This window comes from Chaetodon auriga, chromosome 8, assembly GCF_051107435.1.
Source record: "Chaetodon auriga isolate fChaAug3 chromosome 8, fChaAug3.hap1, whole genome shotgun sequence".
Classification (NCBI taxonomy): Eukaryota; Metazoa; Chordata; class Actinopteri; order Chaetodontiformes; family Chaetodontidae; genus Chaetodon; species Chaetodon auriga.
This window is the reverse complement of record NC_135081.1, coordinates 2,768,557-2,795,569: the sequence shown is the minus strand read 5'-3', so window position 1 is coordinate 2,795,569 and position 27,013 is coordinate 2,768,557. Positions and strand designations below refer to the sequence as shown.

The following is a 27,013-nucleotide window of genomic DNA, read 5'->3' as shown; positions in this document are numbered from 1 at the left end:
CAACCTGTTACTGTTACAATACATTGCTGCACAAAAGATGGTAATACAGTCACATCACCAGCATAAGACTCATTGTATAAAAGAAGTGGGCGTATGTCTGAAAAGTGAAGACAAAGTGCCTTAAACTTCCATTCTTTCTAATCGCTGGCAGGAGGTGACTCCACTGATTGTGAAAAGAAGTCTGATCGTATAGAAGTCTGTGAGAAAATGACACTAATTTGAATTATTACCTCAGTAAACAGTTTCCGAATGAGTGTATGGTCTTGATCTTCAATACAGCATGATATTTATGTTGTAAATTAAGGTCCAATTTATAGTAAAAAAGGAAGGTATGCTTTTGGGCACAGTTAAGTTGTGAAGATTCTCAGTCATCCAGGTCATCCAGGTCCAAGTAACCCTCCTTGGATACCTTGTGATTGAAAAGTCACTACCAAGATGACCTGTTATTCAGGATAGAGGTGTAGCAATGCACATCCACCTCATGGTTCTCCCGAGGTCCATCGTCTCACCCAAATATGGCCACTTCTGACAGAAGATGGTTCACAACAGAAGTCCACAAACCAATGGGTGATGTCATAGTGGCTAAATCCACTTCTGTTGTACAGTCTATGGCAAGACTAAATACCAATCACCAGGTTCAGCCATATGGCTGCCCACTCTGCCCATTTTGCGTGCCTGTGTCTGAGTGTATGATCCAGGCAGCAGATGCAGAGGCCTAGCCTGGCCTGGGTGCTGCCCCCTCTCCAGCCTTGTGCTGTGCCAGGCCTCACCTCCTCCTCTGCTCCTCTCGTTCAGGATCTGAGCTCATGCCGAAAGCCCTCTCCACCAGAATTGTAGGAGGAATCTGGTGGTTTTTCACTCTCATCATCATCTCCTCCTATACGGCAAACCTGGCTGCCTTTCTCACCGTGGAGAGGATGGAGTCACCCATCGACTCTGCTGATGACCTGGCCAAGCAGACAAAGATAGAATACGGGGTGGTCGAGGATGGCTCCACCATGAACTTCTTCAAGGTTGGTGATAGCTTAATATTATTGAACCAACTACAGTCTTTTCTAGTGTCTAGTGTAATGTTTTGCTTTAGTGTTTCTTAAGATGGTAAAACCTTTTGCGGGACACTAATAAGATAAGATAGGACTTTATTGATCCCACACTGGGGAAATTAAGTCATTACAGCCAGCAAGTATTACAAAAAGCAAAAACAGTGGCACAGATACAGAATAGAAAAAAACAACTATGTATGTGTACATTATGTACAGATTATAAAAATACTCAATGTCGTAAAAATCCTGCTGCCATAGAAAGTACTAAAAACAGTATTCTTATGAGAAAAACCACTAATGTCATATATTGTATCGCACTTGAGAAATACTGAGTCTATGTATATGCACAATATATACAGTTTAAAAAATACTGTTGCCAATATGGATAATAAATAGTGTTATTGCACAGTTGAGAGGAAAATACAAAAACTTAGGAACTGCACCAGATGAAATGGATAATGTGAGCATGTATTAGCATTGATAACAGTATTGCAAAACAAAATGGGTTTTTGATGTGGAATTGGGGAAAGACAGCATGAACACAGTGCTACATTACATGATGCTGGTGTTCAACAGTCTGAGAGCTGATGGGATGAAGGACCTGCAATAGCCTTCTTTCTTAAGCTTGGTTTACGCTTCTGCGTCGCGGCGACGCCGTACCTACGCCGTCGACGCAGACCCCTACGCGGACCCTACGCCGTAGCCTGACGCGCACCTCCAAAAAATCCTGACTACGCGTCGCGTCGACACGTAGTGACGTGAATGTCGAGGACTCTGATTGGTCCGTTCAGAACGTAATTTTCGGTTCAGTCGCAGCCCTATGGTCGCAGCACAACAACACCGCCATTTTCAAAGTTTCTGTGGTGAGAGCTACAAGAAAAACTGGACCAAGCCGAAGAAAGAATTATCGAGGAGGTACGCAAGTACGACCACCTCTACAACTCCTCTTCGCGGCAGCAAGAGCCCCCCGAAACCATACAAAGACACAGCCACACCCCCAGACACATTGAATGCAGCAGTCTGCTAAGCCCCCAACTGTTTCATGCAGGGGTGGGATGGGTTGCCCATGATTGGTCAGCCTGGTGAACATCCTCCTCTCACCCACCTCCTCGATGGTGTCCAGAGGGCAGTCCAGGACAGAGCCAGCTGTCCTGACCACTGTGTCCCCTGCATCCCCAACCCCAACAAACCACTGCATAGAAAACTGCAGATGCTACCACAGCATCAGAAATATTGTTGACAGTGTCCTACATATTCCAAAAGACCTCAGTCTTCGTAGCAGGTGCAGATGACTTTTGTCCCTCCTGTACAAGATATCTGTGTTGTTTGTCCAGTCCAGTTTGTTGTTGTGGTGAACACCCAGGTATTTGTAATCCCCCACAATCTCAATGTCCAAACCCTGGATGTTCACTGGTGTAGTCTGTGGTACCTTCCTTGGGAAATCAGTCACCATCTCCTTCATCTTGCTGGCATTTATGTGCAGAGGGTTCAGTCCACACCAATCTACAAAGTTGGTTATGACTTCCCTGTATTTCAGTTCATTGCCCTGTGATAAACGTCCAAAGATGGCTGTATCATTGGAGAACTTCTGGATATGACACCTGCCAGTGTTGTGTCTGAAGTCTGATGTGTAGAGGGTCTACTCCAGCTCTTTCTAGCTTCCCCCTGAGCAGTGATGGTTAGATTGTGTTGAAAGCACTGAAGAAGTCAAAAAACATGACTCTCACCGTACCTCCAGAATACCCCAGATGAGAAAGAGATCAATGAAGCAGGTAGATGACTGCATCCTCCACACCAATGCCTGTCACATAAAAAACTAAGAGGGTTAATTTAGCTGTGGAGTGGTCAACCTCATGTAACATAATAATACAGTATTTAGAAGCGCACTTTTTTATAGGCCACGGTGCAGTCTCACTAGACGAGTTTTCCCATCTGTGACAGAAGATGTGTAGTCTTTCTGCTGCTCTGATGCCAATGGGAAGCTCATTCCACCATCGTGAAGCCCAGACCGTAAACAGTTATCATTTTATTGATGGACTTGTTGGGTCTCCCTGGGAGGGAGGGACTAGCCAGCCAATTGGCAGTAGCAGAGTGCAGTGAACACACTAATGTGACCATGTCCTGGATGTAGGATTGGCCTGAACCATTTGCAGCAAGTTAGGCCAGTACAAGTGTCTTGATTCAGATTCAAATAGCCACCACCAGCCAGTGTAGGTTGCAGAGGAGCTGTGTAGTTTTGTCGGCAACAAGTTCTCCAGCCTTTGTCATTTATCATTACCTTCCAAAACGCATGTGGTTATTACAAAAATATTTTTTTCTGATCTGCCACCTCTATGGCTCCATTAGGTTTGGTCACAAAAGCTACTTAATTATTCTACTTCCACCTGTGTTCTAAAATTTGAATGAGGTCATTTTCATGTGTGGACAATCTCTTTGTCAAACTTGACAAAGCTCTTTTAGACCCACAGAAGACATTATAGAACAATTTTCACAGGTTAAAGGGCAACTTGTCATACTTCATGCTAACTACTTTGACAAATGCAGCACCTACAGTATTGTTTTTTGTTTTTTTTTTAAATTTCTCATCCATTTAATCTGTCAGAACAGATGAGAAGGTAATTAGCATCATTTGCCACACTAGTAGCATGACAGTGACAGTAGTGTGGTTGTTTCACAACTTTCTTTCAGAGTGAAATATCTGGACCAAATATTGGATGGATCGCCATAACATTTTCCACAGTAATTTGCTCCATACAAAAGTCCACAGATGGACTCCTTATGACTCATATCACCGAGTACCATCATCACTTAATAGAGTAAAGTCTGTACTCTGTGCACCCTGCAGCCCTTCTATCTCCTGAGGGAATTCTCCACGATGGTCATCAGTTAGATGCTTGGATCCAAACTCGTGTTAACGCCAAAGCAGCAGTGGAGCTAGTAAACAATGTTGCCAGGTTCATACCCCAATGATGTCATTTTCATGCACCCACACTAGAAACAGCAACTGAAATGCACCGTGCCTCAAATCCACAGTGCTACTCAACGTTCGGAGGACGCCATTACACAACTGCAGGGCTCACTGGTTTGCACTGACTTGGACTGGCAGTTCAATTCCAACCCATTTGCTGCATATCATTTCCATTCTCTTCTTGCTTTCCTGCCTTAATCAATACAGCAAAATGCTAAAAACAAAACATCTTTTGAAAAAGAAGAATGTTCAAGAGATATCTTTTATTTTGTGAGGCTGCACATCACCCTCCGCACTGGAGAATGTCCAACAGCTGTTGAGCAGGTGCAAGCCTGGTAAATGGTAAATGGACTGTATTTTATAACGCCTTTCTAGTCTGACACTCAAAACGCTTTTCCAACACAAGTCTGCATTCACTCATTCACACACACATTCATATGGCAGCTAAGCCACCTGTTCATTATGAGCATTATTCACACACACTCACACCGAAGACACAGCATTAGGAGCAATTTCGGGTTCAGTATCTTGCCCAAGGATAATTCGACAAGTAGACTGCTGAGGCAAATTGAACCACCAACCTTCTGATAAGCAGATAAGTCTGATAAGCGGACGACTGCTCTACCACCTTAGCCAAAGCCACCCCGGCAAGGCGCCAAGGCCAGATAACATCCAAGCTAAGGTGCTTAAGATCTGTGCCATGGAGCTCTCTCCCTTTCTCCTCTCCACCTTCATGGAATCCGACAGGACAGCATCAATGTCCACTCTAGAGAAAACATCCACCATCATACCAGAACCCCCAATATTTTGCCCCTCAGAACACAACCACAACCAGTCATCCACTGATTTCACAATTTCCTCAGCAACAAACCACAGGATGTAAGGTACACTAACACCATCACCAACACTGGAGCCCCTCAGGGTTGTATCCTCAGTCCATTTCTTTCCACCCTCTACACAAATGACTGAACCAGCCCTTCACTCTTCGCGATATACTTCCAATACTCTGATGACACTGCCATTCTCAGATTATTAAATAACAATAGCTCTGTTACAGCCTATCAAAACTTCCATCTTACTTCCCACAGTGATGGACTGATAACTACCTGCAGCTGAAGGTGGACAAAATGAAAAGAACCATGCATTAGCATATGTAAACACCCCACACCCGACTGATCCCCACCTCTATCCATGGCAAGAAAATTAAGCAAGTGAGCAGCTTCAATTATCTTTGACTCATTAATAAAGTCAGTTTCGATCAGGACATCTCTTCTATTCATAAACAATCCCAGCAAAGACCCCATGTCTTCTGTAAACTCAGAACACTGTCTGTTGCCACAAACCTCCTGTTGCTTTACAAAAGCATAATTCATCCCATCCTGCTGTACTGTTACACCATTAACCAGCAAAATCAAACTTAGCGGCATCACATACACTGCCTCAAAATCGTCTGCCTTTTCCACACCCAGTCTCTCAGACATGAGTCAAATGACACTGATCACCTTCTCACACAGTATTTCAAATTACTTGTCTAGCATGTGGCAGGAGATACAGGACTTTAAAATGGTCAAGAGCTCACTGCAGCAGGATGTTCTCCCCTTCTCTCATAGCAGCACTGAACAAAATGGCTCATTGATACTGTCTTGAGGTGGGATATATGAATGTTTACATGAAGATTTTATTGATTTTCTGTATCTGTCTGTTGCTGTGTGCCTATCTGTGTGTTTCTGTGTGGTACCAACTGTGAAAACAAATCTTCCTCGGGGCCAGTAAATCTAAATATGCATCAATTAGATTTTTTAAGTCGTATTCCTTCCAGTTTCATGCAATCAAATAACTATGCACCTGTTTTTGGTACCCACTTATCCTGTTCATGGTCATCAGGAGCTGGAATCTACGGTACATGTGGACTGGTCACCAGTGTATCACTAGGCTGACATAGCTAGATAAACTAACACATTCACACCTACGACAATTTCCATTTCACCTAACCTGCATGTCTTTTGACTGCAAACTCTATACAGAGGAACTCTGGGTGGCTGGGTCATGTTCAGACTTTCTTGCTATGAGGCATCAAATACTGCTATACCTCTTTGCCCGTGAAATAGCCTGGAACCATGTAGCAGTGACAGTTCTGCCGTTGCTAAGACTCTGCTTAGTAATCCGGTCAGTGTAGCATCATATAGAATACCTGCTGCATATTACGGATGTTGTGTTAATCTAGTCAAGTTTGAAAACTTCCCTGCAGTACATCTCTTTGCTCCAACTTTCTCACTGCTATTTTTTTCTCTCTTTTTTTGCAATCTGTTACTGGTACTTGAACAGCTTTGAGATTTTTTTTGTTTTGTTTTTGTTTTTGTTCACACCTCATTTTCACCCATGTGTTGGTGCAGGTAACTGTGTGATTAAAGTGTTTGTGTGTGTGTGTGTGTGTGTGTGTGTGTGTGTGTGTGTGTGTGTTCTGTCTTCACAAAGAAATATACCAAACTCTGGTGATAGTTGTCTCTTTATCATTTCACCCAAGAAATGAACGAAAACAACAGTTGGTGTACAAAGCAGCATATTTCCCAGTTGATCATCCTTCCTGAGGTCCTTCTGCAGCCATTCAGTTTACAGCCTCAGGTCCGACACTGTAAGTCCAGATCATTTGTGCATTATGGGCTAGGTTGGTATACATACAATTGCTTTGATACACAAATATCTGTTGAGAGAATGCTGTATTTTGCAAAATAGCAAATATATGCTCTAAAGCTTCATGCCTTCAACATAATCACACAATGGTATCTACAACAAAATTTCAGCAATTAAAACTCAAACTCAAAACAACAGTCATTCTGGCAGATGGGTTACTCTGCCATGTCTTTCATTTCATTTATGTTGGGTGCCTGATATTCATCCACATCACACCAAAAGTAATGTGCTCTCAACCTAAATACTTTGGGTCAAAAAGCTAAGGGGGTCAACTCCAACTTTAGAGCATACCTATTGAGAATTTTGAGAACAGAAAACTTGCGTTTTCTGCACTAGATATCTGCACTTTGCAAACTATTCTAAGTAATAGTTGTGGGGCGAAAAAGCATTCTGTGAAGAGAACCAAAAATCAACAAAGGTTCAGTTGAATGAAATGACGTATTTTCTTATTTACTTGTAGTGATAGGTGTACATAAAAAGTTAATGAAACTATAATAAAACCTTCTCAAATGTCTAAACTGTCCAATGATAGTTTAGGGTGGAATAACCTCACAGCAGAAAACTGTCCAAAGTAAGGATTACCCAAAGGTCAGTGACATGAGACCTGTTTGAGATGAGTTGCAGATAAAGTGGTTACAATAGAAATCCCACTATTACTGAATGGATAAGGACACGATGATACCACTGTCCATGGGAGTAACGAACGGTAGCTTTAATATAAATTTTAAGTATGATACCATAACAAGTCAAATCTATTCAAAGATATGGAAAACAAACACAAGAAAACAACTAAGTTTTACCAATAAATAAATAAATAAAATAGCAGCACTTATTCAGCAGTTACGGCAACAATGGCAAAACAAACAGTATCAAATAATAACTTCTGCTAATCCTTTGCTCCCGTGTATCTGCCTTCCCTGCCTGAATTGAACAATGACCTGCTTTGCTGTTAAATGTAGGTGACTTTTTCTGTTGGTGCAAAATCTTCAGCAGGCTTTTTTACAAAAGGCTACATGATGTCATGGATGTATAAATGATTATGGATATCAATTGCAAACAGTAGGGCGGCACGGTGGCGCAGCAGGTAGTGCGCGTGCCTCACAGCAAGAAGGTTGCTGGTTCGGGGTCGGGCAGGGCCTTTTCTGTGTGAAGTTCTTCCCGTGCATGCGTGGGTTCCTCCCACAGATTTGGTCTCTAAATTGTCCGTAGATGTGAGTGTGTGAGTTGTCTGTGTGTGTAGCCCTGCGATCGGCTGGCGACCGGTTCAGGGTGTACCCCGCCTCTCGCCCATTGCTAGCTGGGATAGGCTCCAGCCCCCCGCAACCCCGAAATGGGATGCGCGGGTAAAGAAGATGAATGAATGAATGAATTGCAAACAGTAACAACAATTCCCACACTATTTGTAATGATTGATTGTAATGATTTGGTTTAGCCCTAAGGGTATATGAGAAACACTAGAAATAACACCTCACTAAAAATTAATGCGACTCAAATGTATGTTCATTTTCAAACAAATCAATAAACATGAAAGGCACAGCAACTTATTACTTTACCAAACAATTTCAGCCAGTAGTTTTGAAGAGTTTCAAAAATGCTTTAAACTAAGATTTTTTTTTTTTTTTTTTTTTTTTTTTTTTTTAAGCAATTTACGAAAATGTGAAGTGAGAGAACAAAACAAAAAAAAAATCTCAATCAAATCAATATTTGTTGATGCCACCCTTTGCCTTCAAATCAGCATCAGATCTTAAAGGTACATTTGCACAAAGTCAGGGATTTTTTAGGTTAGGTGTATGATCAACCAATTATACCAAACAGGTACTAATGATCATCAATTTCACATGTAGGTTAAAAAACAGCCATTAACTGAAACAGAAACAGGTGTGTAGGAGGTTTAAAACTGAGGAACAGCCAAACTCTGCTACCAACATCAGGTTGAAAGACAGTTTGATGTCACAGGCCATACACCATGGCAAGACTAAGCACAGCAAGACAAGGTAGTTATAACGCATCAGCAAGGTTTTTCCCAGACAAAGATTTCAAAGCAGACTGGGGTTTCAAGATGTGCTGTTCAAGCTCTTTTGAAGAAGCACAAAGAAACAGGCAACATTGAGGATTGTAGACACAGTGGTCGGCCAAGGAAAACCACAGATGAAAAACACATCAAGTTAATTTCCCTTCAAAATCAGAAGATGTCCAGCAGTGCCATCAACTCAGAACTGGCAGAAACCTGTGGGACACAGGTACACCCATCTACTGCCCGGTGGTCTTCATGGAAGAGTTGCAGCCAAAAAACCATACCTCCGACACGGAAACAAGGCCAAGTGACTCAACTATGCACAAAAACATAGGAACTGGCGTCCAGAAAAATGGCAATGGTTTGTTCGCTGAAGGTCTAGAGAGCGGTACAATAATGAATGTCTGCAGGCAACAGTGAAGCATGGTGGAGGTTCTTTGGAAGTTTGGGGCTGCATTTCTGCAAATGGAGTTGGAGATTTGGTCAGGATTAATGGTGTCCTCAATGCTATGTACAGGCACATACTTATCCATCATGCAATAACATCAGGGAGGTGTATGATTGGCCCCAAATTCATTCTGCAGCAGGACAACGATCCCAAACATACAGCCATTGTCATTAAGAACTATCTTCAGCGCAAAGAAGAACAAGCAGTCCCGGAAGTGATGGTATGGCCCCAACAGAGCCCTGATCTTAACACCATCGAGTCTGTCTGGGATTACATGAAGGGACAGAAAGATTTGAGGAAGCCTACATCCACAGAAGATCTGTGGTTAACTCTCCAAGATGTTTGGAACAACTTACCAGCCAAGTTCCTTCAAAAACTGTGTACAAGTGTACCGAGAAGAATTGATGCAGTTTTGAAGGCAAATGGTGATCACACCAAATATTGATTTGATTTGATTTTGATTTATTCACTGCATTTTGGTAATTGATGGAAATAAACTATTACCACTTAGATTTTTGGCAGCATTCTTAGTTTATAGCATTTTTTCACACCTGCCTAAAACCTTTGCACAGTGCTGTGTATTTGTATCAAATTTGTCTATTGTCCCAGAAATATAGTTCATAAAGTGGGACAGTATGATTTGCTTGCATATTGCATATTTTGAATATGTAATAAAAGCCATTTAAAGGGTCATCTGCTAATGCATTATTTTAAATAATTAAGGTAAAATGACAATTCTATGTAATAATTTGGAAGGCTGCAAAAATGATGTCAGAGTCTTGTTTTCTGGTTTTATGTATGTGTGCATGAAAAGAGTACCCCTGCCTTTTAAAAGGGAAGGATAATGTTTGGGAAAAATGTCTCAGTTTACAAGATAGTAATGTATTTCAAAAACACAGATAGTCTAACATTCACAGCAAATTAATAAAATCCTACACTTTGATCTATATGCATTATTGATTAATTCCATGGAATGTATTTCAAGTACAATGGCAAATGACAGAAATAAGGCCAACAGAGCACAACAAAGAGAGATACAGGCTTCAGGATTCAGGATAGGATGAGGAGAGCCCTAAAAGTGTATAGACAGATTGTTGAGGATGGTGGGGTCCCTCACCTGAAGCCTGGAACATTCCGAAATTCACTCTCCAGCATGGGACAAAAGGTGCACTACCATCACCTCACTGGAAGTGATTCATTTGTGCATAGAGCAAATAGCACCGGCCCACCAGTTTGCTGAAAAAAAAAGAAAAAAGAAAAGAAAGAGAAAAGAAGAAAGAAAAAAAGCTGACTTAACGGTTTCAGGGGTATCTGAGAGGAAAGCCCAACCTGAGCATTTGCGAACCAGATGCACTCTTAGCTGCAAAGGGAGCAGAACTCAATCCCACCGTTGTGTAAAAGTGGTTTCAAAAATATAAGGACATGATTGAGACCATGGAGCTGGAAAATGTCCCAGATCACATTTGGAATAGTTAGAAAACAGGCCCAAGGGTGACTTTGGGTTACCCTGTTTTGAGGTCAGTGGTGGAGAGAAAGGTAAAACCACCACTTGTCTATTCATCATCACAATGATAATACTCAAAGGCAAGTGAATGAAGGCAGATCTTCTGGGATCCCAGGAATACCTATGTGAAGATGTCAGATAATGGGTGGATAAATGCTGACTTGTTCGCGGAATGTGGGAAGTGGTTTCTTTGAAGCCTGACAAAAAATATCCACAGCCCCATCTACTCGTTGTTGATGGTCACGCCGCTCATGTGTACAATGTCTGCTGTCATTTCATAATTTTTAAATATGATCAGAGAGAACCGTGGCCATGTATTTAGCCTTCCCCCTCTGACAACGCACTATTTGCATCCCGCACACAGTGCTGTTCAAGAGGTTAAAACCCTAGTGTAAACTCAAGGGATGAAGGATATGGCTTAGGGTAGTTCCACTGTTTTCAAAGGCCTGGGTAAAAAATACACCATTGAATGCCCAGGCTGGCTTTTCTACGGTCGGGGATATACCCATTCAATACAGCCAAGATCAGTCAGAATGTTTCTATATATATTCTATAAGACAAAAAGACAAAACCTTTACAAAACAACATAGGGACAAGGACAGTAAGAACAGTAAATACAGTAAAACAGTCCATACAGGCCAGTTAACTGAATTTCACAGTGAATAACGTTTGTATCAGCTGTTGTGTGTTGTGTTGGTTTGATGTTTGTGTATACAGTTTAGTGGTTGGGGTTAGGGTTAGTGTGCTTCACAGTCTGAAGAAAAACAACTAAAGCAATGAGTAACAAGGGAGACTATCTAAAAAAAATGAATATATATATTCGTTTTTTTAGATAGTCTCCCATATATATATATGTACTTATGAGGTTGAAAAATGTACACTAATGACACTCCTATTCTTTGCTGCTTCCAATGCTGTTATTTCTACTGCTACTACCAATAGTAATAATAATGTTAGTAATCATTCATTCATTCATCTCCTATACCGACTATCCCTTTTGGGGTTGCAGGGAGGGCTGGAGCCTATCCCAGCTGTCAACGGGCGAGAAGCGGGGTACACCCTGAACCGGTCGCCAGTCGATTGCAGGGCTAATGTTAGTAATAATAATACTAATAGTTCTAATAATAATAGCTCCAGCTGTCAAGGACAGGGCAGAGCACTGTCAATGGTTTGTTATCTATCTTAAAAATATTATTGTGGCAGAGAGACAGAAAATTCATTAATAAAGCAAGTAATTAATTAATTAATTAATTAACAAGCAAACAACTAAGAAATAATGACATGAATAGAAAAAAAATGTGTGCCTGTGATGGGGTGGCTATATAAAAAAGAATACAAAAGATGAGAGATATACTATTCATGACACATATGATAGTGTTTTCCAATAATTCACGACAGATGAGAATCTTGTAATGGTATCTCAAACAACTGAGAGATTCTTGCAAGATACTTCAGTGGACTGAGTTAATCCTGCACCAGCAACCTCACGTCGTCTCCCACTTGATAATGGTGATGATGATGACTTCTGCCATCCTCGACTGTGTGATTTTTTTGAGCAGTCCCCATGCCACCCTCTGCATGATGCTGTTCAGTCAGAAATCAGCACACTCGACCCCATCTTCTTCCACCCACCATTGTAACCCCAACACCTCTGGTAGAGGAGGTTGAAGTGGTGACACAGCCAGAAATCTCCTTTCGATCTCTGATTAAACTTCCAGTAAAAGAACCCCCGAAGACCAGCCACCAGATTGCCAAACCTCACTCACCTCTATTATTTGACCGCCGATGACCATTTTTCTTTCATCAAAGAGAAGAAAGGAAAGAACAAGGACTAAGGAGAAGAAAAGTATTCAAGACAAGCTTGTGCCGTATGCCACCATTCATATGGAGACAGAAAGGACCCCAATTCCACAGAGGCATGGCTTTCATGTACCATCTGTTTCTAGTGGTTCCATGAAAACTGTGCAAAGGAAAATGGAGTTATAGGCGATGACGGCTTCTGGACCAAACAGTTCTCACTCTCACCTTGCCACATTCGGACGTTTGGACAGTTTTCAACATTTCAACACTTTTCAACATCTGGGTTAGTCCAATAGACTCCTATAGACAGTCCATTGTCCCAACATGTTTAAGTCTAAAGAGAAAGAAAAGTCCACCTAAGGAGGAGGTTGTTATGGTTGGAAGGGTCAAGCATAGAATTATCAACCAGGTGATTGAGGTGCACGTCCCATGTGAAACCTAAAAATGGAGGTTGATTTCTTTTGTGTATACATGACTTGAATGCATATAACTAATATATTTATTTTAAGCCAAACCATCAACTTCACCTTATGTTTGTTAACAATTTTGTGAGCAAGCTTTATTTTGAAAGTCTATCCCTACATTACATATTTATCATTGCTAAATTAGTCACTAACTTGACATTGAAAAATAACTGTAAAGGGGAATCACCTGCCTTAAAAAGTGACACCAAGGGGTCCTGCCCAAGAGTCTGTATGTGATGGGTTGGGAGTGAGAGTGTGTTACCTTGACATGCAATGCCTGCTTATTTCCAGAAATGCAATGTGCTAATTTCTGCAGGTGGTTCTTTTTATGCCTATGCATTACACATTATTCAGTCACTATTAATAATCCAGTGTGTGGTAAGTAATGGTTTTACGCAGGTTTAGGTTTTATGTGTTGCCTCAAGGTTTAATGCATTGCCTTCAAATATGCCTGTTATGGTCGAATGTGTTCTCTGTTTAGTGAAAATGAAGACATTGTAATGGTTTAACATTTTAATGCAAATCACAGCAGGTTCATGAATGTTTAGCTGTGCATTTAATTCTCCTTTATCTGTCTATTGCTTGTTTAATGTTGTTTAATTCATCCCACATGTACCATGTAACATTCACACCTCTAAGTAACAGCAATAACATTGTGGTGAAATAAAAGTAGCTAAATTGAAAGTAGAATTACACATTTAGCCTTGAGTGTTACTGAGTGTTTATTACATGAACTAGGTTGATTTAGGCCTTTTAACATTGACCTTTTCAGTGTCCCACATTTGGCTTTAAGAGTACTGATATGACATACTACTGATATAATACTGATATCTACCATTTCTTTTATGAGTGTGATATCTGCATTTTCTCATTTGCTTTGATTAGGACACATCCTGGGGAGTGGTACTGGCTGTGGATTTAATGTTTGACTTCATATCACAGTACAATCCATGTCTCAAGTCTTGCTTATACCATTGACACCTGCCAACAAAACGCTACATCTTCAAGTCAAAAATATTAGTCATTCAGTTCCTCATGAGTAATTTTGTTTTCCCTTTTCTGTTTTACAGAATACTGTCCATAGCCTCAGAGTTTTTTGTCATTTGTATTGGGGTGTGTATCTGCGACCGCCTAAATTTACAAGGTCCTATGTTCCCAGGAATTCTCTGGTTCAAAATTCTGTTATCAGGCATTAACCATCTGACAGTGAAAGTGTCATTGTTAAAACTGACTGCAGAGGTAAGGTTACATAGCTCTCTCTCTGTCCCTCACACAGGCTTTGTCTCTCGTCCCACCGGCTTCTGTTACAGACACATGTCATCTAGTTAGCTCTCCTTCTTTCTCTCTTCTCTCTGTCTGTCTTTCCCTCTCACACGCATACCTGTGACTTCTCCTCATCTCTTTATTTTCCATGTAGTATTGGTCACATTTCCTCTACTTTCCCCTGCAGGTGTCCCTCAAATCTCAGACATTTGAGATGACCGTCCAGATCCGTGCAAAAATCAAACACATTTGAAAGTCAAGTCAATTTTATTTACATAGCCCAGTATTACAAATCACATTCTGCCTCAAGGGGCTTTATAATCTCTAAGCTACAGCATACGACACCCTCTTCCAAAGACCCTCGATATATATATATGTGTGTGTGTGTGTGTGTGTGTGTTTGTGTGTGTTTGTGTATATCTATAGCTATCCTAAGCAGAATAGAGAATAGAGAACAAAACATGCAGCTGTTGTTGTGTATGAAAACGAATTTAGGTGCTGATGCTGTTTTGTCCTCACATGCACCAGCCAATCAGGATCAACCTAAGAAAACTAAAATAAAATATAGCTGAATAAAGCTAAATGAAGCTAAATACAGAAATAAATGAACACATATCAGATCTACAGAACAGCAGCTTTAAACATGCCTCTTTCTGAATCATCTTCGCTCTGTTTTTTAGTATTAATTTGTCCTCCACTGAGTAAAGATATTCTGTCCGCACATCCTGACTTAAGTGTTTAAAACACACTGCTGTGAATGAGTGTTTTGATTAGACTCATCATCATATTGATTCGGTGCAGCATCGTCACAGATGATGTGCACTCACATTACTATTCAAACCCAGGGAAAAAATACAAAATACCTATTGTTTAGGTAATTATTGACTTCTGCTAAAATACAAGTCTAATGGAGGCTAATTATGTAAATATCTGCACGGCTAGTCTCTGAAGCATTAAAGTGTGTCACTTGTTTTCCAAGCAGGGACATTCCCTATGGACTGTCACTACAATAACACTGAATAATTTAATAAGCGAACACACCACTGCTGTGTCTTGCTTGTTAGCTAATAAAATCAGATCTTATTAAAGGCACTGCTGTTTTTTCACCTTGTGTGTATCATGGGGTGATGGCTGTCAGAGTCTGTGGCGGAGACACTTGCCCTTTATGGAGCTGTGGCACTGAGCTCCCTGTCTCCAGGCTACACAGGCCTGAATTGTTTTGTATTAGCCATAAGACAATTGTGGGGAACGTCTCCAACAAGGTCATTTAATCAAGCAGATAAAGCTTATAGACTTAGACTCTATTGGGTATTTTTAATAGCATCCTCGACATTTCTAAACAAAGGAAAATAGTCTTGTGGATATTGTCAAAATCTACAGGTTGATGTTATGGCCATGAAGTTTAACCATTTCAACTTTATGTCTGAGAAATCATGTCAGTTTGGTATGGTGGATGGCTCTAACTATCATAAATCCCATGAGCCTCTGCTGCCATTACTGTGGAGAAGAAGCCTGTCAGTGGTGTACATGAGAGCTGTAGCAAATTCAGAATGGTTCGGAGTTACAACTGAAAACAAAACTGCTAAATTTTTACCAAATTAATCCAGAATCTGAAAGTGAACTGATGTAAACTGAACCTGATTCATTAATTTGCTTCAGAAATTTCATCCCTTCTTCTCAGGCTGCTGGAATCATTGAAACAGCAAATCTTGCTCTTGATTTACTGATTTCAATGGAACATTGTTAACATTATCATAGAACAAAATAGATACCATAAAAACACATCTTTATTTCTTAAAATTGTACTTCATGATCATAAAAACTTGGTCATTTTCTTCAGTATTACAACTTGTACTATTTTTTTGTCAGTGCATTCATGCTAACAAGGATAGGTGTGGGAAAACAAGGCTCAGGTGGAGCCCAAGGATGACTGCTTGACACCTTGGCAACATTTTAAAAACTTACATCCTCATTATCCCAAATGGAAACAGAAGACAAAGGAAAAAAAAAAAACAAGGAACAAAAGAACAAAAACAAAATCTCTGGAACTGTGACACTCTATGAATGCATGGCATTTTTTTTTTTTTTTTTTTATTGAGTTTAAAACTTGTGGACATTCAAAATTTCAAACTGAATTTTGTGATTATGCCAAAGTTAAACAAGTAGTTGCAGTTGTCTAGACTATGTGAAAGGAATCTCTTGCAGTGATGGACCAAATCACCACCAACTCTTCAGTTTTCCTCAGCATATGGAGCATTGAATGTCTTTTGGCTCACAGTATGGTTTTACTGTGCTGGTTCAGGCTCAGCACTCTCATTAGCTTTTCAACAAAACTGCTCTCCTTCTTCATCTGCCCAGTACCAAACAACAGACAGACACAATTAGAGACTAGCTAGTGAACATAGTGGAGCATTTAACAGCTAAAGAGCCAGATGATTTTCACAGGAGCTGATGGAGAGCTCAAAGGAGAATGAATATTACTTACATTTACCCAGTGGACACAAACACGACTCCAAATGAATGATAGTGATGATAAAATGATAATGTACCACATCAAGTAATGCGTTATCACCCAAACTTAAGTGTTCAGCAGCTATCAGTGATGTCAACCTTTTAATAATCAACACAGGGAAGATTATTTTAGAAACACAGGTCAGCAAATACAGCTGGGTAACAGCCACCTCTAACCCAGCACAAAAATGACAATTATCACCATAAACCACAATGTTCTGAACACACAGTGCAGTCACTAAACACGTGTGTGTGTGTGTGTGTGTGTGTGTGTGTGTGTGTGTGTGTGTGTGTGTGTGAGATTGACTGTCCAGATAGCAGCACTCTGCTCCACCAAGTTGCAAAATGTAAATAAATTCAGTCAGTGTCTTTTTATTGGGCATCAACTTCACTTCTCCATGCTTATTGTTGAAAAATAGACTTCATGCCTAAATAAAATGGTCAGGTCGTGGTTACTATTGTGAGAGAGAGCTGAAGCATGAGTCTGCACGGAGCTGATTTAGGGTGGTTTAGAAGTTAACATACTTATTTACTTCCTTACTTACTACGTCAGTGATTATTATATTGCAAAACCACTGTAATAAGTAGCACATCACACAGACAGTAATATTGATATTTTGAAAATAATATTTTGAAAGTTACTTGCTCAACAGTGCAGCTCAGTAAACAATTTATTCATTTTTGTAATGGTCATGTGTGGGTTGGTATATACTGAAAGGGACATCAGATAAGAAAATTTTCATTGGCGCCCTTTCTGAGGGCAAGGACCTATTCTATTGTTCTGATTGGAGGCCTTGTTGGCCTGAGAAAATTCAGTGTGATGTGCTTTGAATGCATTGGCAGTGTGCTCAATAAAGATCATGATGGCTGTGAGTACTTAACTACTGTTTTGGGGTAAACAGCTACAGATCAGGTCAATATTTTAATTGAAGTATTCTTTGTCTGAATTGGTTCTAATGTTATTCTTCTTCCTCTTCTTCTTCTTCTTCTTCTTCTTCTTCTTCTTATTATTATTATTATTATTTGTGCTCACCCTCAAAATAAATTCTAGATCATATTTGCCTGTACTCTCTATTAGTACATTTTTCCATAACATGTTATTCACATTGAGCATTCTCAATTGCTTTGTAATCTGGTTCATATTTGATGTCTTTCTCTAAATTTCGCTGCATGGATCATAAAGGTATCATTCCATCTCGTGAAATAGACACTGTAGGGTATAAAAATGAAAAAGGCAATGTGATTTCTTTTCTGCAATACAGTAGTGATATATATAGTATCTATCCTGCTGACAAAGCCACAAATGTAACTATGAGTGCAGAATTATTTTTCCTTTTATAGCCACTTGCATTTAGTGTCAACAGTGTCATAAACAGTATGTGTAAAATCTAGCATGAGAGATGCTTCGTAAAAGCACAGTTGTTTGTGCTGACAAAACCTCTGTGCCATTTCCCATTGCTCTCAGGATTCTTTTGATTAGGGCCCTTTGAAAAATTCGGAAACTACTTTGGCAAGCAGCAAACACAGAGTCTTGATAAGGACCAACAGAGTGTGTGTTGTTGATCGCAATTCAAGGCTTCACTGACACACACAGACACACAGACACACACACACACACACACACACACACGCGCGTGCTCAATACTGTATGCGCAAAAGCTAAACCACATCATGTGTTCTCACTCAGTTTTAATTAAAATAAAATCTGATCAGAAAGACATAAATCAAGACATAGTCACATCTACAGTAGAAGTAAGTTGAACAGACATGATTGCACACACAAACACACACGCTGCTGAACAGTCCACCTCCTCTTCTTAAGAAACAGGGAACATAAAACAGACCACGTCCAGTAAGAAAGTAATTTCTTCTACACAGAAAAACAGATACTGGGTGTTTACAGCAGTGACATTTAGCACTTCTGCGACTTCTGTTCTGAGGGTTTAATTACTATTAACTTACTAGAAAAGTGCACATGTATCATTTAAGAGGTGATTATTAAAATGTGATACTCTCTGTACCTCTGTGTGGCTTTGAAGCATGAGGTAACAAGTTTCAGTGCATTGTATCTTAAGTTTAACTTACCAACTCTATAACCACTACAGATGAAACAAATGTTAATCAGCAAAACATATTAAAGACATTATACTCACACTTGGTACAACGTGTGACATCATTGATAACGCCAGACCATGAAAGCAGGAAGTGTTACGTGGCCACCCTGCTTCATTCCTGGAAAGCATGATGCCTATGGCTAAGTTAGAACCAAATAAGTATGGTTAAATATTAGAAACACATTAAATGAGTAACTAATAACTGATGTAAAAAAAAGAAAAAACTTCTCTGTCTTGATACAACAGACAATATTGATATAACTGTCACAAAATATGATTATAAACACAAACAAACCTGGGACAGTAAGTGTTGCCAGAAGTCAGACTGTACATCATACTGGGTTAACAAATACACTGAAAAGCATGGTTACAAATATGGACAGGTGAGACAAATGGTGTGGTCTCACTCTCTGAGACAAACCCCCTCTCTGAACGCAGAATTGACGTAACTGTGGATTGACCAGGTGTGCAGAGGTGTGCAGAATTAACTGACTATAATCAATATCATTAACTGGATTATATTAAGTATAGTGTGTGTGTGTGTGTGTGTGTGTGTTAAGCTCTCTTTTAAAAACACAAGCATCATTTATCATTTTTAAAATTCCAAAATGGCTCTTATTGCCAGACTGTTCTTATGGTTACATACACTGTACACCTTCTTTAGGCCTGTTTACATAGTGTTCTAAACACTGGAACACTATTATCCAATCCCCTTCCCCCCAACATCATAGTGTAATAAACTATCACTGTAACTTATTAACTAACTTACCCATTAAAGAACTTTGGTAATGGTGAGTGGTGAATCTCACAAGACCATGCATTAGTCTACACTTTTCTTAATGAAAATTGAATATAGTCTTGCACGTCATTGTGTTAAATGGCTCTGCCCTCTTTAAGTCTGATATTTGATTTTACAGAACTGGGATGATTACTGTGCACTTCTGTGTCCTGTTCCCCAAGGCCCTGGAGAGCAGCTGTAGTTTGTTTTGTTATCTTGTTGACTCTGCACTGTTGGACAGAAAATAGGCTCCAAGGCTACTTTAAGCTGTTACGTGATGTTTCAGAGCTTGCTGACCCAAACCCTCTCTCCTCCTTTACTTGCACAGCTCAGAGAAGTGGAGCAAATAGAACAATTAATGTCTTGTTTTCAGAGAAGAAGTTGAACTTTCTGTAGAAGGGTGGTATAGCTGTCTAACAGGGCCTGCAGGGGATTTCTTTGAATGGGAAGTTGAGGTTTGTGTTAGGAATTTAAATATGTTTTTTTTTTTTTTTTTTTGCATAAAATAGAAACTGAGCAGAATGCTTTGTCAAGACCTTGTGCTCTGAATGCTTATTAGACTGTATTCATTGCTCAATAGCTACAACACAAAGGCATCATTCAGTAGATTATCTCTGACAATAACACTTTGTTCACACTGTACATTTTCAAAGCAACCTGAAGAAACTATCACAGCAATAAACAGGCCAAATAATCATCAGTCAGTCAGTGATTTCCAATAGCATTTTATTTTGTTTGCAAAAACTGCTTAAAAATTGCTTAATCTATGACAGAGGATAGTCCAGTGTGAATCATGAGGAGATATCATGTCAAACAGCAGTAACAGAGCAGCAAGAAGTCTTCCTAATGAGCAAAATGGGCTGTTTTGTAAAGAACTTTGCTGATTAGAATAGCTGTGCTCAGATTAATTTAAAGATTCATGGTCACTAACTATGTCGTGAGTTCTTTTTTTCTAAGATAACCAATCTCATTACTTTTTTCAAGGTACTTTAGTAAATGCTCACATTACCATTCATAATGCGTCTGACTGTCTTCATCTAAATAGTGTGTTCAGTCTGCTCCTGCTTCAATTGTTACAACGTTAACAACATAACTGTAATATTAATCTTAATACCTCAGCAGCCACATATTTAATAATGATGATGACAATGGAGTTAGCACATCAGTCAGGGCTTTCATGGTCTTTCAATTCCTTTTTAAGCAGGAGTTACCATAGTGTATCAAGGCTGAGATGAAGATGAAGTGCTTGGACAACCAGATCTTCTTGGTTAAGGTTATTGAAAGGTCGTAGTCATGGCTAAGAAACCAGTGTCAACTGTTGGTAAACACAGGATGCAACCCAAAAGACAAACAGTCACGCTAAAGTGTTTGTCTTTAGCTGCATTTTGCAGTTGAGCCATGCCTCTAAAATGTTGCTGTTGGCTGAAAACTGCATTTGAACTAGTTTGCTTATGCTGGGGATGAAGAGTGGCTCTACTTTTAAATATTCTAAAGGCCCAGTTTGCGCTAAATAGCAGTGTGGAGCTAAATAATGTAAAAAGAAAGAAATAATCGATAAAACAAATCACATTAGACTTGATATTAGCAGACTGTACTCAAAGCAAAGTTGACATGTTGGCCTCAGGATGATGGAAGGTGAAAGCTGAAAGGCCAAAATGGAAATAGTTTTTTCCTCTGGAAACTACTTTCAACTATTTGTTGAAAATCTCAGAAATTATTAATTTTTGAGACAATGTCATGGTTTGTGGAAAAGGAAGGCCAGGACCCAGTGGCAGAGACGTTGGAAACCAGGATTTATTAATCAAAAGTTCAAACAAAAAATCACCTGAACCAGGGAATAACGCTTACAAGCGAGAGGAACTGAGAATCACCGCTGACAGGAAAAAGGGTAAAAAACAAAAGAGCAAAAGTAACAAAATAACGTAACTCAAAACTCACCAGACAACTGGGAGACTATCTAACAAACTAGTAACAAAAAGCGACTATGAAAAAACTCACAGTGACGTGAACAAGCTGTCTGAAAAACACACAGGAGGAGCGAGACGAGAGACGAGCGATCTATTCTGATGAGCTGCGTTCGGCATGGAACCAAGAGAAAAGTCCGGCACAGGAGTGGAGCATGAGGTGGCTTAAGAAGCCGAGCTAATAGCTGATGAGGTGCAGGTGTGGCTCATGAGTCTGCTCCCCGAGTAGATCGGTCCACCTCTCTCCCGCTCCATCCTGCTGAGTGAGAGTGGAAAAGAAAAACGCAGTGGGAGAAAAAAAAAGGAGAACACAGTGACCCGAGACCACAGCCGTCACAGACAACTGGTCAGTCACTAAGGAGTTGATCAATGGAAACTATGATCCCAAAGTATTGCTAGAAGAGAGCTCAGGCATTCACCACAATCAGTAGGAATAATTATCAAGGGACCACAAACGTCCATTCCAAATTTAATGGAAATCTTGGCCAGAAGTTGTTCTGGACCAAAGTGATGGATAGACTGACAACAACACTTGGCATCAGTGTCAAAAATGCAATTCTTGGGTCTCAGTGGATAGTTTAAGTATCCTATCAATATCAATTTTAACAGAGGTTTTTAAACTCGATCTGTGGGGACAATCATGTCTTCTGTCAACCTTGTCTGTCTGCTTTTTCACTCTACTAGTTATCGTGCATTTTGGTTAAACTGCAGAAGTTGTGCTAAGGAGCTCAAGGTAGATGGTTGACTGAATAAAACACATTACTTTGAAACTCAGGGTTGCTTCTTGTGCCTCTCATTTTGTTAGGTTTAGACAGCTATAACACTTGGTTAAGGGTAAGGAAAGATGGTGGTTGGTGGTGGCTGCAGATTTGGTTTTTCACCTACCACTGCTGTGAAGTTGACATTTTTTTGGTATTGAGTGAAATGTCTCAACAACTACAGGACAAACTGACAGGAAGTTTGGTAGATATCCATGGAGCCCAGATGATTGGTGATCCTCTGACCTGAAATGTAGAGCAACCAGCAAATGAAAATTTCCACTTATCCAGTAAACACCTTTTGATGGATTGGCACAAAATTTGGAACAGGCATTCGTGATTCCCAGATGATAAATCCCAGTGATCCAGCACCATAATCAGGTCATAAGTTCAATCTGTCAAATACTTTTTGACCAAATACCTGTAAAACATGACCGTCTCTGCACTTTTGTTTATTAACCAGTGTTCAAATTAGAGTGGAGCCAGGGGATCTTAGCTCTCAAAAAGACACCTCGAAAGACCACTGAGCTCCCCCCAGAATAAAAAAAAATTGAGTTTGTGGGGTGTTTCAAAAACTGACAAAAAATAAAATAAAATAAAAATAAGAAATGTAAGGAATATGTAACAGAGAATTCACTTTTTTTCATTGTCCTTAATGTGTGTAGCAAGATTGCTATGAAAATACGCAGGGTGTTTTTTAGATTTATCATAGCTTGTTCCATGTTTTGTTTTGTTACGCCTATATGTAATTACTCTCTGTGGATTTTGTGTCAGATTGGGGAAATGAGTAAGTAAGTATAGTAAAAGTCTAGTAAATATTAAATGATTTGTCTTCACAAACCCATACTGAATTGGCAAACTATATCAACTGGTCAACAAATTGTTTTGAAAGCTCCTTTCATTTACAAATTGAAGGATCTGATATCTCTTCCATCTTGAATGTTTCTTAGTTTAAGCAATTGTGTGACACAAACCAGTTAATACACAGTGTAAAGACTAACTCAAGCAGTAATGGAGGGGATTACTCACTTACTGTGTTGATGTAACTAAAACTGATACTGGTTTTGGATAGTGCTTTTCTTCCCATAACTCCACATCACTCACTGCTGCCTAACACACATCTTGGGGCTGTTGACCTCTCAGTGATTGTGATTTAAGGGCATTCAGAACAAAATGCATCACTAAAATCTACAGCTCATATGTAAATACAGAAGGAGATCGGTCATAATACATTGCTAACCTACAGCTGCTCCAATGTGATGAAGGGTTTAACCAGCAGTTTTTGCTGGTATGTGAACAGGATTATTCAGCAAAGGGGGCAGATGAAAACTTTATCAGGCAAATGATGACATGAGAGGATCAGACCATGGAGAGGAGTCTGGACCTGGTATGTTTCTTGCTATTGAAGGAACTGGAATATTCAGATTCAATTTGTTAAAAACAAAGGATGTGACGTCCTATGGTTGGATTACTTTGGACTTGTTTGCTATTTAATATTGACAGCTTTTTTATCCTCCAGATCCTCCAGATGTGAATAAATCTGAAAAAAACAGTTGCGTTTTCCAAAATTTCTCGTATGGTTGAAGTGTAATCAGCTCTGGATCCCTTTGTGGAGGCTCTGGGAAGCACACCTTGGCTTTCTGCCTGACTTGGAGTGTAGGTGGTTATCTGACTCCCGCGTATTCACAGCCAATGCTCTTGCCTTATCAGCAGTCTGAAGCTTGCATGCTCAATCACCTGATTTGTCAAGGGTGACTCCAAAAGATTCTGATAGGCACTCTGCAAATCACCCAGTTGATCTAAAATATCGACCAGCCACAAAAAGTCATTACACACAATAATGGTGGGCAGGACCTTGAAGATGTGACTTAATTAGGTTTCAAATGGCTTCAAAAATACCTTCAAATCTGCTCCCCTGGAGAGTAATGCACTCTCAGATTTTTCTACATGATTACAGGTGTAGAAAGCAAGGCACACTGCCACTGACAACACCGCTGCTTCTCACAACTATAGACGATAGCAGCAGCACAGACAGCAGAGATGTGGGGTCACACAAAATCACACTACTGCTGTTCTTCGGCATGCTCGTCTGCTTCAGCCTACATTCTCCTCACAAGCAATAATGACTGAGTCAGACAGAAAGCAGATAGTGCTGCTGGAGCTGCAAGAAAAGTTGTGCTGAAGCAGATGGCATATTTTCCTACTGAAATTTGGAAAATAATTGAATGCAAATGGCTCTGCAGGTCTCTGTGTACAGAGCTGTGTTCATTGACAGTATTTAAATGAGTGATATGAGTGCTCCTTGTTTCTTTTATCAGAACATTAGTCTCCAACATCCAACTGTACATCCATCACAACACAGTAGCTTTTACTATGAATTTGTGACATAATTAAATTTTGGATTGTTCAAAATTTAATTTTTAATTGTTTTGTGTCCAAGTAGTTCTGATTTATTTTCTTACTCATGATGCCAATCTGTGTCTCCTCAAAGAAAACCAAGATCTCCACATATGATAAGATGTGGGAGTTCATGAGCAGCCGGAGGCACTCAGTGATGGTAAAGAACATTGAGGAAGGCATTCACCGTGTGCTCACCTCAGACTACGCATTCCTCATGGAGTCCACCACCATCGAGTTTGTCACGCAGCGCAACTGCAACCTCACCCAAATTGGAGGCCTCATTGATTCTAAAGCCTACGGGGTTGGCACCCCAATGGGTATGTATACAATTATAACACACCATGTTTTGCTATGGCAAAACACAAGTTTCTTATTCATGTAACATGTGCATTCAAAAAACTACCGGCTAGTCAATGTTTGGTAACATGCCTTGTGAAATCAGAAATTCTTCACATGACAAAATGTTAGTTGCAGGTTTCAGTGTTGCAATGAGAGGTGATGTGGCAGGCAACGACAGGACAAAGCTGCTTTCTTTGACTTGTATTCCCTTTCAGTCTTTCACAACTGTTAATTCAAGTAACCAAGTTCAAACACTGTCTTGTTGTGTCAATGCATTGAGGGGTGATGTATTTGTACGATTGTAACAAGAGTTTACAATGTATTCATCATGTATGTGTTATGATGTACTCACATACAGTATGTATGATTCAAACTTAAAATGATTAATCACAGAATGCAACACTGGACACACACATTTGGTGAGCTAGCCATGTAATGCTTGCATTTTATGGGTCCATAATTTCTGAATAATTTCCAACAGGTTTATTGCAAAGAACTGGGTAATTTAGTAGTTTCATTCTTTATTAGTGAGAACTGAGTGAAATACTGTTAAGGTAACACCAGCAATTCCATGGACATGTAGCAATTGAACACTGTCTCTATTTCCTTTATAATAAGTATGTGTAATTGTGAGGAAACTATTCCAAAATTACAGACCCATAAAATATAGTGTTACCAATGAGCCTGTTCTACCAACAGTCTGTAAAATGTTTGTGATGTTTTTGCATTATGAGAAGGAAGCATATAAAAACAGCTGTTGCAGCGCAAGGTAAGGGTATAGCAGTCAGTGCTTCATGGTCTGGATGTCTGTCTTTAGTTGGATTTAGTTTCCAAATCCTTACAAGATGTTTGAGAGTGTCATTTTTTCAGCTGTCTTCTTATTCAACCCTGGATGGCGTTTCACCATATCTTATGAGTTTATACATTTCAAACATGTTGTTTGATTCTTCCATGGTAATGACTGATAATCCTCCCTGGTGATGCTGTCTCCAAATTTAACCAGTAATGCAGTAGCAGATCAAAAGGTGGAGCAAAAATATGATCCTACCTTCATGTATATCATAATGTAGGTCAGGAACATTTCTATAAAATGTTGTGAACGCAAAGCAGTGTAAACTGCATTCTGATGTGTTTATGCAGCAATACATCCCTGAGGGTAACCCATGTGGAGGCATACTTAGCAGGGAAAATCCCGGGGCTATCTCCAGCAGGCAGAGTGTAACGGTGTAACATAAATAGAGGTATGAATAGGGAGGGTGGCACATTACACGTTGTGTGTGTGGAGGTGCAACATTTGATTACAGGGCTCAGTAGCAGATTGTCATAATCCTGTTACAAACGCAGTGAGAAGAAAAATTCTGGTGAAGTACCTCCTGAATTACAACTATCAGACAATTTAACAGGATGACCTCATGCAAAAGGCTGCTCTTGCTCATATGCATTCATGGAGAGATCGTAAAATTCATCTTATAGTGTTTATACCTCCTTCAATCCAGGCTTTTGAGTAACATTCTGTCTCAATGAATGCCAGTCTAATAAACCTGAAGCACGAAAGCACTGGTTACTTGAAAGGTGTGTCCTATTATTCTGAACAGTGCTTCTGGTTTATTTAATATGCATATTATGCTTGCCTGGATGAACACAACACATACATATACACATCATCTGATTGTGAATGATGTTTTCGGCCCCTGTCTCAACACTTTCTGACTTCCCTATGCTGTTTGTGGCTCCAGGCCCATTGGTTCCTACTAAAGGCATGCATTGAAATTAAATAGTAAATGGACTGTTTTTATATAGCGCTTTTACAACACAAGTCTGCATTCACCCATTCACACACAAATTTGTATGATGTTTGCTAAGCCACCTGCTCATTATGAGCATTAACCATTCACACACATTTTCACACATGGCACAGCACTGGGAGCAATTTGTGGTTCAGTATCTTGCCCAA

At 39.8% G+C, this 27,013-nt stretch overlaps 1 protein-coding gene across 2 annotated transcripts in view; it reads left to right on the top strand.

Moving 5' to 3' along the window:
• The window catches only part of grik2 (glutamate receptor, ionotropic, kainate 2), a 272,974-nt gene that overhangs the window by 208,780 nt on the left and 37,181 nt on the right, over positions 1–27,013 (top strand). For both annotated transcript variants that reach the window (XM_076736799.1, XM_076736798.1), the window contains exons 14-15: positions 796–1,013; positions 24,812–25,037. In XM_076736799.1, coding sequence (XP_076592914.1) covers positions 796–1,013; positions 24,812–25,037 — 444 coding nt within the window. The remainder of the gene's footprint in view (positions 1–795; positions 1,014–24,811; positions 25,038–27,013) is intronic.